At 41.2% G+C, this 16,281-nt stretch overlaps 1 protein-coding gene across 1 annotated transcript in view; it reads left to right on the forward strand.

Annotated features, from left to right (window-relative positions):
• The first annotated feature begins 4,244 nt into the window (after positions 1 to 4,244).
• The window catches only part of sptbn5 (spectrin, beta, non-erythrocytic 5), a 311,695-nt gene continuing 299,658 nt past the window's right edge, over positions 4,245 to 16,281 (forward strand). The window contains exons 1-2 of the mRNA XM_059987546.1: positions 4,245 to 4,349; positions 12,056 to 12,172. Coding sequence (XP_059843529.1) covers positions 12,062 to 12,172 — 111 coding nt within the window. The 5' untranslated portion in view covers positions 4,245 to 4,349; positions 12,056 to 12,061. The remainder of the gene's footprint in view (positions 4,350 to 12,055; positions 12,173 to 16,281) is intronic.

Below are 16,281 nucleotides of genomic sequence, written 5' to 3' on the forward strand. Positions count from 1 at the left end.
TTACTGCATCGTCTGTTGATCAGTTGTGTCAGTAGGTGACTTGCAAGGGGTCTAATTTGGGTGATAGCATGTTGCAGATGTATCTTTGACCAGCCTCTCAAAGCATTTGCTTATTACTGAGGTGAGTGCGACAGGACGCCAGTCGTTCAAGCATATTACCTTGGTCTTTCTAGGTACAGGGAGAACGGTGGATGTTTTGAAGCAGCAGGGTATTTTACATTGGGAGAGGGAGAGATTAAAAATGTCTGTAAATACACCTGCCAGTTGTGCTGTGCACATCCTGAGTACCCAACCTGAGTGTCTTCAGGAATATTCTGTCATTTATGGCAGGAAAGGCACCATAAATTCACCATCATCATTACCAATATGAACTTTCTAATGTAGTTTATTTAATTAGTTACATTCCAATTCCCTAACTACCTTTGTGTAATTTAAATTTATGCCTTTTGATAGTTAGTAACTGAATCACTGTTCTGTTATCATTAGTTGTGATCCAGTAACAAATTAAAAATACTGGGAAAAAAAGAATGGGAATATTTCTAAATCCAAAAGGTCATCTCAAATATTTCAAATAGCTTTTGAATAGTATTTCATGTGCAAAGGAATTCTTCTATAAGAATCTGTAGAAAGCATTAGTTAGAGTACAAAATTGCAGTCTCGCCATCTTGTCCAAATCCTCACATTGGCCCTACCTCTCTTTCAGTGTAAACTCTTGCACTCTCTGTCCCCTCACACACTTTTTACTTCAACCCATCCTTGGAGATCATGTCTCCTGCTGTGCAGACCCTGATCTCTGGTATTGCATTTCCAAACACCCCTGCCCATCTTTTTAGGTTCCTGCTTAAAACTTATCTCTTCCAATCTGCCTCTGCTTAGTTAGGTTAGATATCATATCAATTGCAATGAAGTGCTTTGGGAGGCTGGTTATGCATGTATCAACCCCTGCCTCAGAGGTGACCTGGATCTGTTCCAATTAACCACAACAGGTTAACTGCAGATGCAATTTCTCTGGCTGTTCACTCCACCCTGGACCAGCTGGACAACAGAAACTCTCATGTCAGGCTGCTGATCACTGACTACAGCTCAGTGCTCGACACAATCATCCCACTCAAGCTTATCATCAATCTTTATGATCTGGACCTCTGTACCTCCCTCTGCAGCTGAATACTCGACTTGTTTGTCAACAGTCCTCAGTTACTGAGGATTGGTAACAACATCTCCTTCTCGCTGACATGGGGGCAACTCAGTCTGAGTGATTAGAACCCCCCCCCCAGCTCCACATTCTAAGCACCCTTCTGTACTGCTAAGCACAGCTCTAATGCCACCTTCAAATTCACCATTGAAACTTCTAGCAATGAATTGGCTTAACAGAATGAGATAGATCCCGGCTGAGTGGTGCTGCAGAAGCCACCTCGCACTCAACGGGAAGGAATAATTTTTGAGTTTAAGGAAGGGAAGGAGGGTAAACATTAGGGAATTAGCAGTGGAGAGAGACAGAAGTTTTATATCCCTAAGGACTGGAAATGGGTTAACATTGTCCTGGTATATAAGAAGGGTGACCACACTGACCCTGGTAACTATAAACCAATAAGCTTAATGCATATTGTAGGTAAGATAATGGAAACAATAATAAAGAGTGAGGTGAAAAAGCAGCTGATAAGAACAGGCATGTTAACAGAAAGCCAGTGTGGGTTTAGAAAGGGGAAATCATGGTTTACTCATAAGTTGGAGTTCTGTGAAGAGGCAACTAAAATTTATGATGACAATAGAGCGGTTGATATCATCTACTTGGACTTTCAGAAGGCTTTTGACAAGGTACTCCACAGAAGATTAATAATCAAATTACAGGAGGTAGAGATTCAGGGTAAGGTGTGCGAACGGGTGCAGAATTGGCTCAAAAACAGAAAGCAAGTTATGGTGAGAGGATCATTTTCACACCTGGAAGATGTTAAAGTGGGGTTCCGCAGGGATTGGTTTTGGGGCTGCTGCTGTTTTTAATTGACATTAATGATTTGGATAAGTACATAACAAATAAATTAGCAAAGTTTGCGGATGACACAAAATTAGGGGGATGGGCTGATAACATTCAGGTAACCAAATCAATACAGTTAGATCAAAACAAAATCTAGAAGTGGGCAGATAAATGGCAGATGGAATTTAATGCAGGTAAATGTAAAGTATTACATGTAGGATGTAGAAATATTAGATATAAATATGCAATGGGGGGTCTTGAGTTAAAAAGTGCACTGCATGAGAAGGATTTGGGTGTCCTGGGAGACTCATCACTATCAACACCTAGACAATGCACAGAAGCGATTAGGAATGCTAATAGAATGTTGGGCTATATAATGTACTCAGTGGAGTTCAAGACCAGAGACGTTCTCCTTTAGCTGTATACTGTGTTTGTGAGGCCACACCTTGAGTACTGTGTACAATTTCGATCTCAATATTGCGTGAGGTGTGTGAAGGCACTGGAGAGAGTCCAGGGAAGGGCAACAAGACTCATTCCAGGTCTGCAGGGTATGAGCTATGAAGAAAGATTGAAAGAGTTAAATCTTCTTAGCCTGAGTAGGCGGAGAATGAGAGGAGATATGATCCAAAATCATTAAGGGTAGAAGTAAGGAGGATGCCAGCTGATACTCCAAAATTAATCCATCAACGAGGACAAGAGGCCATAGGTGGAGACAGGTTAAAGGGAGATTCCAGACCAACATCAGGAAGCACTTCTTTACACAGAGAGCTGTGGACACATGGAACAAACTACCTAGCTGTGTAGTTGAGAGACTTGCAAATCTAAGGTTTAAATAATTTGGTGTTAACATATAGGATGACCTGTCCTGGGCCAAACACAGAGATGCAACCAGAAGGAAAACGTACCGGATGCTTTACATTCTTCGGAGGGCAAGGAGGTTAGGCTTATCATTTAACACTTACTGTTTAATGCAACAGCATTAAACAAGGGTTCGGTGGACCCCAGCAAGAAGGTAGTTACTGCTGAAAGTATGCTGCATCATGGTCTGCTGTGGCGATTCAAATGCACAGGAAAGTAAGAGGCTGCAGACAACAGTAGGCTGCCCAACAAATCACAGACCACTGGTTGTATTTATAGACAATGCTATCTCAAGAAGACAACACCTATTATCAAACATCCTCACCATTAGGTCCATGCCAGCTTTGGTAGCTACCATCGGGCAGGAGGTATAGACCCTCAAGCCTTGCACTGCCAGGTTCAAGAACAACTACTTCCCTTCAACCACTTAATCTGCAGAACCCTAATCAGGACACTTTAGCAATAGTATGACCATGTTGTACAAAAATGGACTTAATTTGTTCTTATTTACGTTGTAAACAATTTAATATAATTCATGTTTAGTTTATGCGTTTTCTGATAAATACTGCTTATATGGTGCATTGTTCCTGTAATGCTGCTGCAGGTGAATTTTTCATGACATCTGTGCACACATGGACTTGTTCAGATGACAATAAACTGGCTGTCTATCCCATCCACTGTATGCCTCTCGAGGGGTGACGCAGTAGTGTAGTGGTTAGTGCAATGCCTTGCAGCATCGATTGGAATTCGAATCCTGCCGTAGTTTGTAAGGAGTTTGTGTGTTCTCACTGTGACCACTGGAGTTTCTGGTGCCTACCCCATCACAAGTAAGATGTACGGGTTAAGGTTATTAAGTTGTGGGCACACTACGATGGCGCCAGAAGCATGTGACACTTGCAGGCTGCCCCCACACCTCCTTGGACCGTGTTGATGGTTGATGGATTTCACTGTATGTTTTGATGTACACGTGACAAATAAAGCTCATCTTTAAAATGGACTTGGACTTATGACTTTGAATGTTCCTTTGAAGTATATTAAAAGTGCCTGTATTATCCTGTCTTTCTCATCCATGATTTGGGCCCAAATCTCTAGTGGTCCCTTGGTAACTAAGATTTAAGTGCATGAGACTGTATACAGCTGTGATTTCATCCAATGGGGAGATAACATGGATGTTAATAATTTGACACAGTTGCAGACTTAATCATTGCCCTTTTGTGTAGGAAGTGCTGCTTTCCCCCACCCCTGCCAATTGCATTCATTTTCTGTTTTGAATGGCCTTTAACCATGCAGTGGGTCAGGTGGTTGGCTGGCCGATGAGGAGGAGGATGACTGTAAATGCCTTTCAGTCATTATCAAAGGTCACATGCAGAAATAAAAAGTTATATCAGAGTTAGAGTAGACTTCTAAAGGAATAAATCCTGACTCACTGCAGGTGGAGTGGTGTTGAGCGCACATTGCTCCTTAACACTCTGAGGCCGGCACTGTCGATGAAAATCACAAGAGGTGTCCTGGAGAACTGGTAGGCGATCTCAGTTTATATTCCTGAGATTTTTGCTTGTTTTCTTCTGATGTTTGGTAACTATTCATATTTCTGTCAAGTTTTTAATTAAATGGACTATTTGTAGAAATAAATTTGAAATTAAATCACATCAGTCCACTGTACACTTGCTGCTGAGTAAACGTTCAATCCAGTGACACCCAAAAGCCTGACTATGAGGAACACTGGTCGGCAAGCCTTTCCGAGGAGCCTTCTTAAGATGCAGGCGTGTATCTGTTTCTCCATGTTGCAAACAGTTGTACTCTCGACAGTACCAGAAGCTTAAAAGCTGGCCTGGCAAAATTAAATACATCAATCCAGCGCTTCAGAGTGGAGGTGCTGTCCTTTCAGTAGAGGCCCCACTTTTGTTCTATTAATTGGACAAACAATAGTTCAAAGAAGCATTTGAGTTTCTATTTCTTAGAAAGCTAATGGCATGCTGGCTTTTATAACAAGAGGAATTGAGTATAGGAGTAAAGCCATCCTTCTATAGCTGTACAGGGCCCTGGTGAGACCCCACCTGGAGTATTGTGTGCAGTTTTGGTCTCCAAATTTGAGGAAGGACATTCTTGCTATTGAGGGAGTGCAGCGTAGGTTCACAAGGTTAATTCCCGGAATGGCGGGACTGTCATATGTTGAAAGGTTGGAGTGACTGGGCTTGTATACACTGGAATATAGAAGGATGAGAGGGGATCTGATTGAAACATATAAGATTATTAAGGATTGGACACACTGGAGGAAGGAAGCATATTCCCGCTGATGGGTGAGTCCAGAACTAGAGGCCACAGTTTAAGAATAAGGGATAGGCCATTTAGAACTGAGATGCAGAAAAACTTTTTCACCCAGAGAGTGGTGGATATGTGGAATGCTCTGCCCCAGAAGGCAGTGGAGGCCGAGTCTCTGGATGCATTCAAGAGAGAGTTAGATAGAGCTCTTATAGATAGTGGGGTCAAGGGATATGGGGAGAGGGCAGGAACGGGGTACTGATTGTGGATGATCAGCCATGATCACAGTGAATGGCGGTGCTGGCTAGGAGGGCCGAATGGCCTACTCCTGCACCTACTGTCTATTGTCTATTAGTTTTGGGTCTAGAATCATATGGCAGCTAATTATGTATCATTGAAGTATTACCACTATAACAATTGAAATTTGACAGGCAGCTTGTTCACAGAACCAGTCTACAGCATATTCTAGTTGATGGATAAATATTAGTAAGGAGATCAAGATTAGCTCCTCACCTCTTGTCCTAAATAGTGCAATGATATTCTTTATTACTATGCCATCCTGAGGGAGCATACAAGGTCTCTAACAATGTAGCACTCCATCAGTACTGCACATAGTACTGGGCTATCAGTCAAGATTTTCAATTTGGGGTGAGACTTGAACTCAACCTTTTCATTCAGGTGAGTGTGCAACCCTCCATTTCTCTGGTGCCCATTTTGAAGAAGAATCAGAATTAGCTTTATTATCACTGACATACGTCACGGAATTTGTTGTTAAGCAGCAATACATATAAAGTTACTATAAGTTACAAGGAGGGGAACAAGCTGCTCCTAAAATGTCAAGTGTGTATCTTCAGGTTCCTGAACCTCCTCCTTGATGGTAGTAATGAAAAGAGGGCATGTTCTGTATGGTGAGGCGTTAATGAAAGACACCGGCTTCCTGAGGAACGGAGGACTTGCACCAATATTTGTCCATAGCTTAGAGTGGCAAAGTTACCCTGCTGGCTCTTGCTGACGAGAAACCAGTTGTGGTTTACACATTACAACAGTGAACGTGCTTTGAAAATCTCTGCTTAGGCTGTGATAGAGTCTACAGAAATGCAATTTCTTGGTAACTTTCCCCTTCTCTGAATATGAAAACCTTCATGCTGTCAATCAGCAAAGAAGGAATGCTTGAAAATAAGTAATCCATGTGCCAATTAGCAAATCAAATAATTGACATGATGCTGAAGCACTGTAAGTTAATAATTATTTTGACTGACTTCATACTGGAAATCAATAAATTGTCCAAAGCAGAAATTAATCTTACTATTGAGCATTAACTATATATATATATATATATATATGGCTCTAATGTACAATATTTATTATTTGATAATGAGAACCCATTCGTATAATCAAGATTCAAAATTCTGATGAATTGTGTAAAATGGTAATTTTCCCACTCATTGCCCAATTATTTTCTTATCACCTGTACTGGAGTGAATTTTGAAATGTATTTACTCATATTCTTCGGGATACTCTACTCCAGAAGGCTATGAAGATAAGTGGCTGAGCATATTCAAGGCTGAAATCTGCAGAAGGCTGAAGAAAATGCTCAAATTACAGAATAAGTGTGATTAGCACAGACTAGATGGGCTGAAAGGCCTGTTTCAGCACTGTACTCTTCAATTCTATGACTCTAAGTGACGATCTTAAAGACAGAGTGGGATTGAGAGGCAATAAAGCTACGACATATCAATGCTCATAATTTTATGCATGTGATGGTGATGTGTAGCCCAGATGACATTGTTCTTCTCTCTGTTGGAAAATTATGGTTTACTTTTCTGAGAGATCAAATCTCAGACCTGACACAAAATTCATAGTCTATGCGGCAAAAATAATCCTTGTGATCTAAGGGAATGAAAGGGGGGTACAAATCATTATATAGGAGGGAGATTGAAAGTCTGGCTGAGTGGTGCCACAACAACCTCTCACTCAACGTCAGCAAGACCAAGGAGCTGACCATAGTCTTCAGGAGGAGGAGACCAGAGGCCCAGGAGCCAGTCCGCAGTGGGGTCACTAAGTTTAAATTGCTCAGGGTTTGTCCTGGGTCCAGTGCGTAAGTGGCATTGCAAAGAAGGCAAGGCAGCACTTCTACTTTCTTAGAAGTTTGTAAAGGTTCAGCATGTTCTCTAAAACTTTGACACACTTCTATAGATACATTGTGGAGGGTATACTGACTGGCTGCATCATGGCCTGGTATGGAAACATCAATGCCCTTGAACAGAATATTCTATAAAAGGTAGTGGATATGGCCCAGACAATCACGGGTAAAGCCCTTCCCACCACTGAGAGCAGTCACAGGAAAGCAGCATCCAATATCAAGGACCCCCATCATCCAGACCACCCTCTCTTCCTGTGGCTGCCATCAGGAAGGAGGTACAGAGCCCAGGGTCCCTGAACAGTCACTACCCCTCAACCATCAGGCTCCTGAACCAGAGTGAACCCCAACACTCAGGTTCCAACTGATTCCGCAATCTATGAACTCAGTTGCAAGGATTTTACAGCTCTTGTTCTCAATATTATTCATATATTATTATTATTTTGTTTACCTTTTGTATTTGCACAACATTGTCTTTGGCACGTTGATTGTTTCTCTTTGTGTGTAGTTTTTCCATTGTTTCTGTTGTGTTTCTTTGCATTTATTGTGAAGGCCCGCAAAAAATGAATCTCAGGCTTATATGTGGTTACATATACAGGTGCCCCCCCCCCTTTACAAAGGTAGAGCGTTCCTATGAAACCTTTCTTAAGCTGAAATTGTGTAAAGTGAAGAACTATCAATTTATATGGGAAAAATTTTTGTAAAAACGAAAATCCTCTTTGTAATGCAAAAACAGGTTACTAATGTAGGCCTTTTGTAAAAGCGAAGTGGCATAAAGCAAACATTTGTAAAGCAGGGGACACCTGCATGTACTTTGATAATAAATCTATTTTGAATTTGGAAATTTACTTTGGAGACAGCATATGAAGAGCCAGCCCTCAAGGATAGAAAGAAAATCATCAGGTGAGCTGAGCAGTGGAAAGAGAGAGTGTGGGATGGGCAGGTGGAGATGGAAACTGGGTGATGGGAGCTGGGGTGGGTGTGGGAAGAACTGGGTATATCAGGAAGAGAGTAAAAAGGCACAAAGGGGGAAGCAGCTTAGCTGAAATTGGGAAATTCAATGTTCATGCCATCAGGTACTAGACTAGTTTAAGTGGATTTAGAGAGAATGGTTCCTTTGGTGGGGGAGTCTAGGACCAGTTTCTGACTAAGACCTCCGTCTTTGATATTTGCAAAAACATCATTGGATACAAGACCAGGAAAAAGAAAGATTGGGTTGATAAAATGACAATGAATAGAAGAGCTAATCAACAACAAAGGTATTATCACATGTGCTTACATGTAGGCATATACCTTAAAGCTATCAAAGGAGCAATTACTAACTGTTGTGTACAGACACTAATTTCATTTATTCTTTAATCATTGGTTTTAAGATAAGTGATCAATAAATATATTTTTTAAATAATTGCCACAATTAAGAAAAGCAGAATTTGTGCTTGAATATTGTTTTGTTTCTGTTTCTGTTTTTGAAATTGGCACGGCTTTATCTGTAAAAACAGAATCTCAAGCTGGCACACCCTTTTATAAGCCGCAATAAAACAGAACTTTATACTCACTCCAGTTCGTGTTATCTATACTATAGTAGGGCACAGCCCAATTCAAAAACGAGGTCATTCAATATTTTAGAGAGGAAAGTGACCAGGTTAAAGACTTAATATTAGTGATGCTGATCTTTTCTGTTAATATGCAAATTCCACTTATCTTTAAAAAGACAAAAGAGCATTCTTCATCACAACCTTCGGCCTTACTGACTCTCCCTCATATTTATATACACCTCCTTGAACTTTGATTTTCCAAAGTCTAGCTCTTCAGTAGGACACGATTACCATGTGGAGATTCTGTTAAAAAAGAGAACCAGAGAAATTGTGTATATGTGGAACATTGAAGTTGCATTGAATCAACAATTCTGCATAAGTATTTCAAGCTTAAAGAGAATTCCTGTTTAAGGAACAGGCCCCGCTGCTTAACCATATTAGATCTGTATTTATAAGCTCAGCATTCTGAGTTGCTAATTGCTCTTCATAACTAAGCTAAGCCAACCCGTATGAAAGGAGAAACCTGCACTAAAGGAAGTCTGTGCTACTTTTGTTGCAGTCAGTGCACAGTAATTCTTGGCAAATAATGTCAGAAGAAATAAAGTATTTAATGAAGTAAGCCAAAAGTGCTTTTGACACAGATGCAGCTGTTTATAAAGTTGTCTCCCCACCCTCACCACCCCCAATTACACCAGTCAGTTTACATTTTGGGATGTCCAATCCGAATGACATCTACGGTGAATGATAATGACCTCAGGAGTGTTGACATACAGAATGACCTTGGGGCGTATGTTCATCATCACCATTATTATCACCATGTCTTACTGATGCCGGCAATCATGGTTTTTCCATGACCATGCTTGTTCTTGGCAAGTTATTCTACAGAAGTGATTTGCCATTGCCTTCTTCTGGGCAGTGTTTTTCATAAATTCATAGCTCCCTTAAATAGGGTAGTATCAAAGGCATTGGATCGTTTCCTGTCACAGGCTGAGGCCTAGAGTATGAGAGCTGGGATGTCGTGTTACAACTATTAGCCAACCTGCAATTGGAGTATTATGTACAATACTATTCTCAATAGTACCCTCAGGTAGGAGGTACAGAAGACTGAAGGCTTCAGTGATTCAGGAACAGCTTCTTCACCTCTGCCATCTGACTTCTGAATGGACATTGAACCCTTGGACACTACCTCATTGCTTTTTAAATTATTTCAGTTTTTGCTCTATTATTTAATATACAGATGTATGCTTACAGAAATTGATTTACTTATATCATGCAGTGCATTGTCGTGCTGACACTAGGTTAACGCATTTGGTGACATATGCCGGTGATCTGTTTCTAATTCTGAGTTCTGTTTGCTAGATTACAGAAAGCGTGCTGAAGTGATCCACTAGTGAAGTTGCCTGAAGTGAACTTTACAAAGGAGAGATTGATAGGCTGAGTTTATTATCAAAGATATAGGAGGCTGAAAAATTTCCTTATAGAGGTTCATAAAATTATCAAGGGCATCGAGAGGGCAGATAGTTAGAATCTTTTTCCTTGGATATGTGAGTCTAAACCTAAAGGGACAAGGTCTGGAATGAGAGGGAAGAATGTTAAAGGAGATCTGAGGGGCAGGATTTTCATAGAGAAGCCTCTAATTATATAGAATGAGCCATTGGCGGAGGGAGGGTGATGGAGACTGATACAACTGCAATGTTTGAAGGGCGTTTGGACAGTTATTTGGCTAGGAAAGGCATTGAAGGGTATGGATTCTATAGGATTCACATGGATAGGCATGGACAGGTTGGGCCAAGGCGTCATTTCTGTTCTATAGGGATCTATGATGGGCTCCCATCCTGTAAACTTCTAGGATTCTACACTAAACATAGAACATAGAATAGTTCAGCACAGTACAGGCCTTTTATCCCACAATGTTGTGCCGACCCTTAAACCCTGCTTCCCATATAAGCCCCCACCTTAAATTCCTCCTTATACGTGCCTAGTAGTTTTTTTCAAATATCACTAGTGTATCTGCCTCCACTATAGACTCAGGCAGTGCATTCCACACACCAACCACTCTGAGTAAAAAACCTTCCTCTGATATCCCCCTTGAACTTCCCACCCCTTACCTTAAAGCCATGTCCTCTTGTACTGAGCAGTGGTGCCCTGGGGAAGAGGCGCTGGCTGTCCACTCTATCTATTATTATTCACTCTATCTGTCTATCTATCTAACTATCTGAATTTTTAGTCATTAGGTAAACTGCTGTTTCCCTATTTACTACTATCATGCTTAAAGTCCTTTTCTCACTACGTTTCTATAAAAATGCCTCCCTCATGGTCAGTACTCATGTTTCTGCGCCCATACAGTCTTTTGTCTTACATCTCACTTCTTCCTCCCCAGGTCTGCTTTGTAACCACTCTACTCTTCCCCCAGTTCCAGTAAGGGTCTCTGTGCTAAAATGTTAACTGGTTAACTGGTTTCTCTTTCCTCGGATGCTGCTCTGCCTTGTGGCTGAGTCCTTCCACCATCTTCTGTTTCTGATTCAGATTCTAGCAGGCTGGAGATAGTTTTCTTTGGGGGGGGAATGAAAAATACAGAACAATTTAGGTCCCAGACTGAAATTCCATGATGGGGAACAGCTGATCAAAGCAGAACATGAGCACTGACAGTGAATTAGAATGGAGTTGGGTTGCTGTTCTCGGCATTGGCCAGTGTTTCAGCTGAAATTGAGGGAAAGTAAATAAATTGGAAAGAAATATTAATCTAGTGTTTTGTAATATTGCCACTATCTGAAAGGATTTTTGAAGTTCTAATTTTTGAAATACTATCAGTCAGTCATTTCAACAGGAGAAAGTTTCTGAGCTGTCAGGAGAACAGGTATAACTGGACAACATTATCAATGATGCTCCAAATGGGCTTTTCTTCTTCTGGTCTCTGTCAATGTAAAATTTTAACTTAGAATCTTCGTGGTGTAGGAAGAGTTGCTGTGTCAAATTCAGGGCATCATTCAGAGAACAATGACTCGCCTTCAACCTGTTGTTGTCCTGTGAAACCCTTGCAAAATTATTGATGAAAAGTTTATTCACTTTCATAAGCTGCTCACAAAAAGCCATCACTCTTCTCGTCACTGGTTCCTCCCTCGCATTGGGAGGTTAGCAGGCAGAACTACAATGAACAATGGCCAGTACTTTCTGAAGCATTCACAGTGGCAAGCTGAGTACTGTGTTTCTGAAATGAGTTTCTGTTCACTATGCAAGCTGAAGGCAGTAATGTAACTGTCCCTACTTTGCTTTGTCTTAAACCCCAAGGTCAGGATGGATGAGGAATTTGAGAAAGGCCGCATCAAGGAACTTCAGCAGCAACGGATGGCTGTGCAAAAAAAGACTTTCACCAACTGGGTAAACCAGATATTTCTAAAAAACAAGGTAAGGCTGCAAACATTAGAGTGAAGAAATAATGTCTTGTTATTTTTTGCATACGCATCAATTGTACAGCAGTGATATAACATCAGTCATTTGCACTCTCAATATGGAGAACAGAAAGGAAAGGGCTGAGAATTGCTCAATTCTTCCTTTCATTAATGATGAGGAACCTCTTAAGCCTACATTGGCTTTGTTGGTTTAAATGTGGTTTGTGTAGAGCACATAATGTGTGGATCTACTATTAAGGGGTAAAGGACAGAGCAACAGTCAGCTCACTAGGTAGCCACTCCTTTCATTCATTGTCTGCTGTGTCATACAAAGTGGGTGATCACGGTCTTTCCATGACCATGCTTGTCCTTGGCGAATGTTTCTACAGAAGTGGTTTGCCATTGCCTTCTTCTGGGCAGTGTCTTTACAAGACGGGTGACCCCAACCATTATCAATACTCCTCAGAGATTGTCTGCCTGGCATCAGTGGTCACATAACCAGGACTTGTGATATGGAGCAGCTACTCATATGACCTTCCACCATCTGCTCCCATTACTTCATGTGACCCTGATCGGGGGGCTAAGCAGGGGCTACACTTTGCCTAAGGGTGACCTGTAGGGTAGCAGAGGAAAGGACTTCTTTGGTAGAGATGTATCTCCACACCACCACCTGATCACATCTTCAGGTTTGTCATTGCTCGGCTGAAATCCATGAATTGCATGGAGTGGTGTGAAAAAGTGAAAAAAAAATTAGGAGATGCCTGGAGTAATTTGTATTTGATAAAGAGGGGTATGAGGATGCAGGAGTGAAAGGGTGATATTAAATTTCTGTAAGCTGTTACTTAGACAACTGTTCAAGTACTGGATGTACTTCTTTTAATATGTCGTCATAATCTCTAAAAAGTCATTAGGAATTTGAAAGCCAGTAGCTGAGTAGAGATATGGATAAATCTCTTTGTTTAGGGGGTTGTGGAGAATGATTAAGTTAGAGAGCTTTGGAACTTTTAAGGAAGATGTTTCCCCTCCCCACCATTGAGCATACCTACATGAAACACGGTTGTAGGAAAACAGCATCCAGCATCACGTTTCCCCACCACCCAGATCATGCTCTCATCTCACTGCTGCCATCAGGAAGGTGGTACAGGAACCTCAGGACTCACAGCACCAGGTTCAGGAGCAGTTACTACCCCTCAACCATCAGGCTCCTGAACCAGAGGGGATAACTTCACTCAGCCTCACTTGATCCATCATTGAACTGTTCCCACAACCTATGGACTCACTTTCAAGGACTCTTCATCTCATGATCTCGATATTTATTGCTTATTTATTTATTATTATTATTTCTTTCTTTTTGTATCTGCACAGTTTGTGTCTTTTGCACACTGGTTGAACACCCAATTGGTGTGGTCTTTCATTGATTCTATTATGGTTATTATTCTGTTATGGATTTGTTGAGAATGCTTGCAGTAAAATGAATCTCAGGGTTGTATATGGTGACCTATATGTACTTTGATAATAAATTTATTTTCAACTTTGAACTTTATGTTTAAGCGGAGAATGTGCTTCCTTAATCTGGAAGGAATTAGTTTTAAATGCTCCTATAATTTGTAGTGCAGATACAATAAGCAGGTTACTTCCACCTAGGTGTCCCAAAGCCCTTTCAGAGGGAGTTGGTCTTAATGCATAAGGAGTTTTGGAGCACAGTTTCATTTTACTCCAAGATTACATTCCCATTTGAAAAATTACTTCTGCTATTTTACTATTTACTGACATGTTTTCTGTCACTTAAAATCAGCCCAACTCTTCAAATCACTATATGGAAGCTATTTTCACGAGCAACCCAGGCGTCTTAGCCTCTCAATCATCAGGCTCTTGAACTTCACTCATCTTCGCTTGCCACATCTCAGGGCTGTTCTCAGAACCTATGGACTCACTTATAAAGGATTCTTCATCTCATTTTCTCGATAATTATTGCTGATTATTACGGTTGCCTGTAAGCAGACAAATTTCAAGATGTATAATTTATACATTTTTTGGATAATAAATGTGCTTTGAATCTTGAATCCTTGAATTATTTCTTTCTTTTTGCATTGGCCCAGTTTATTGTCTGTTGAACATGGGTTGTACAGCCAGTGGGTGTGGTCTGTCATTGATTCGATCACAGTCATTGGATTTATTGAGTAGGCCCATGAGAAAATGGTTGTAGATGTACATATACGGTATGTACTTTGGACTTTGTCTCAAGTTGTTTGAGTTTTAACAAATGTGGGAAGGTTGGTAGGCCTTCTGATTCGGGAGTGATGGAGCATATTTCCTCTTGTGCTTTGTGGTGGTGACTCAACAGGGATGGGCTGACACAAGTGAGATATTTATAGATGCTGAGGTTATAGTTTGTGCAAGTAGAGGCTTAGTCAGGCCAGTATCCCATGTGTGTGGTGGATGATTCTGCCCTTGTGACAACCCCATTAGGTGTGAGGTAAAAGGCAAGTGCAATACTGATAACTGGACTATAAAAGATTTTGTGTAATAAACATAGCACTATGGATTTACACGGCACCAGTTCCTTAAATATGACATTAACCATAATAACTGGCAGGTTTATATCCACATAAACATGCATTATTGCTGATAAACCAATATAATTTGCAATATTCATACCTTTGGAATGCCATATATATCTGGCCAATCAGATGCAGAAGGCAAATATGTAAGAGGCATTGCTGAAATACTTGTTTGATGTCAATACACCAGGTGTTGACACTTAGAAACTTCTGAAGTAAAATGGTTACCCATAGCCTTCATAGAGAGCTGTGGGACAGTGGTTCCACCACTGAATCACAAGCAAGAGTCTGCCAAGTTCCTCCCACAGTTTGTGTGTGTGTCACTTCTGAATCAGTAGCTCGGTGCTTCAAACACACCGCAGAGGCTTGAATATCTCTGATACTCTGAGGAGCTGCCGATCAATCCATGTCTTTCATGTGGGATATAAACTGCCCTCTAATGCAGATATAAAAGAGGACACAGCCTGTCGAGAGACCTGTTCAGTACCCTACACACTATTGTTCTTCAATATCATTCAGACAGATTATATAAAACCATAAGACTTAGGAGCAGTACTTAGCCTTTCACCATGGCTGATTTATCGTCCTGCTCAATCCCATTTTCCTGCCTTCTGTCTGTAACCTTTGATACTCTGAATAATCAAAACCCTATCAAACTCTGTTTTAAATATGCTGTGCCCTATGATTTGGCCTCCACAGAATCACTCCCCTCTGGCTAAAGAAATTTCTCCTCATTATTCTAAAGGATGTCCTTCTGGTCTGAGAACATACCCTCTGGTCCTGGACTCCATCATAGGAAATGTCTCCACATCCACTCTATCTAGGTCTTTCCATATTCGATAGGTTTCTATGAGACCCCACACATTCTTCTGAACTTCAATGAATACAGCCCAGCATCATCAAATGCTCCTCATACGTTCACCCTTTCATACCTGGTATCATTCTTGTGAACTTTCTTTGGACCCTCTCCAATGCCTGCACATCCTTCCTTTCTCATCTTTTCTCCCTGTTTAGAAAATAGTCAATGCATTTACACACATATCTCTGGTCCCCGACACTACCCAAGTGTTCTCAGAAGCTACACTATACTTATGCCTTTCTCCACCCTCAGTGTCCAGCAAACAAGTAGACACACACCCCTCTGATTACCTTTCACAGCTGGTACTCTCGTCTCCACACACACACACACACACACACACACATACACACAAACACACACACACACACACACACACACATACACACAAACACACACACACACACACACACACACACACACACACACCCCTCTGATTACCTTTCACAGCTGGTACTCTCGTCTCCACACACACAATCAATGCTGTCTGGTAGCTGGTCACTTACACACACACACACACACACACACACACACACACACACACACACACACACACACACACATACACACAAACACACACACACACACACACACACACACACACACACACCCCTCTGATTACCTTTCACAGCTGGTACTCTCGTCTCCACACACACAATCAATGCTGTCTGGTAGCTGGTCACTTACACACACACACACACACACACA

The sequence above is a fragment of the Hypanus sabinus genome, chromosome 2 (genome assembly GCF_030144855.1).
Source record: "Hypanus sabinus isolate sHypSab1 chromosome 2, sHypSab1.hap1, whole genome shotgun sequence".
Taxonomy (NCBI): Eukaryota; Metazoa; Chordata; class Chondrichthyes; order Myliobatiformes; family Dasyatidae; genus Hypanus; species Hypanus sabinus.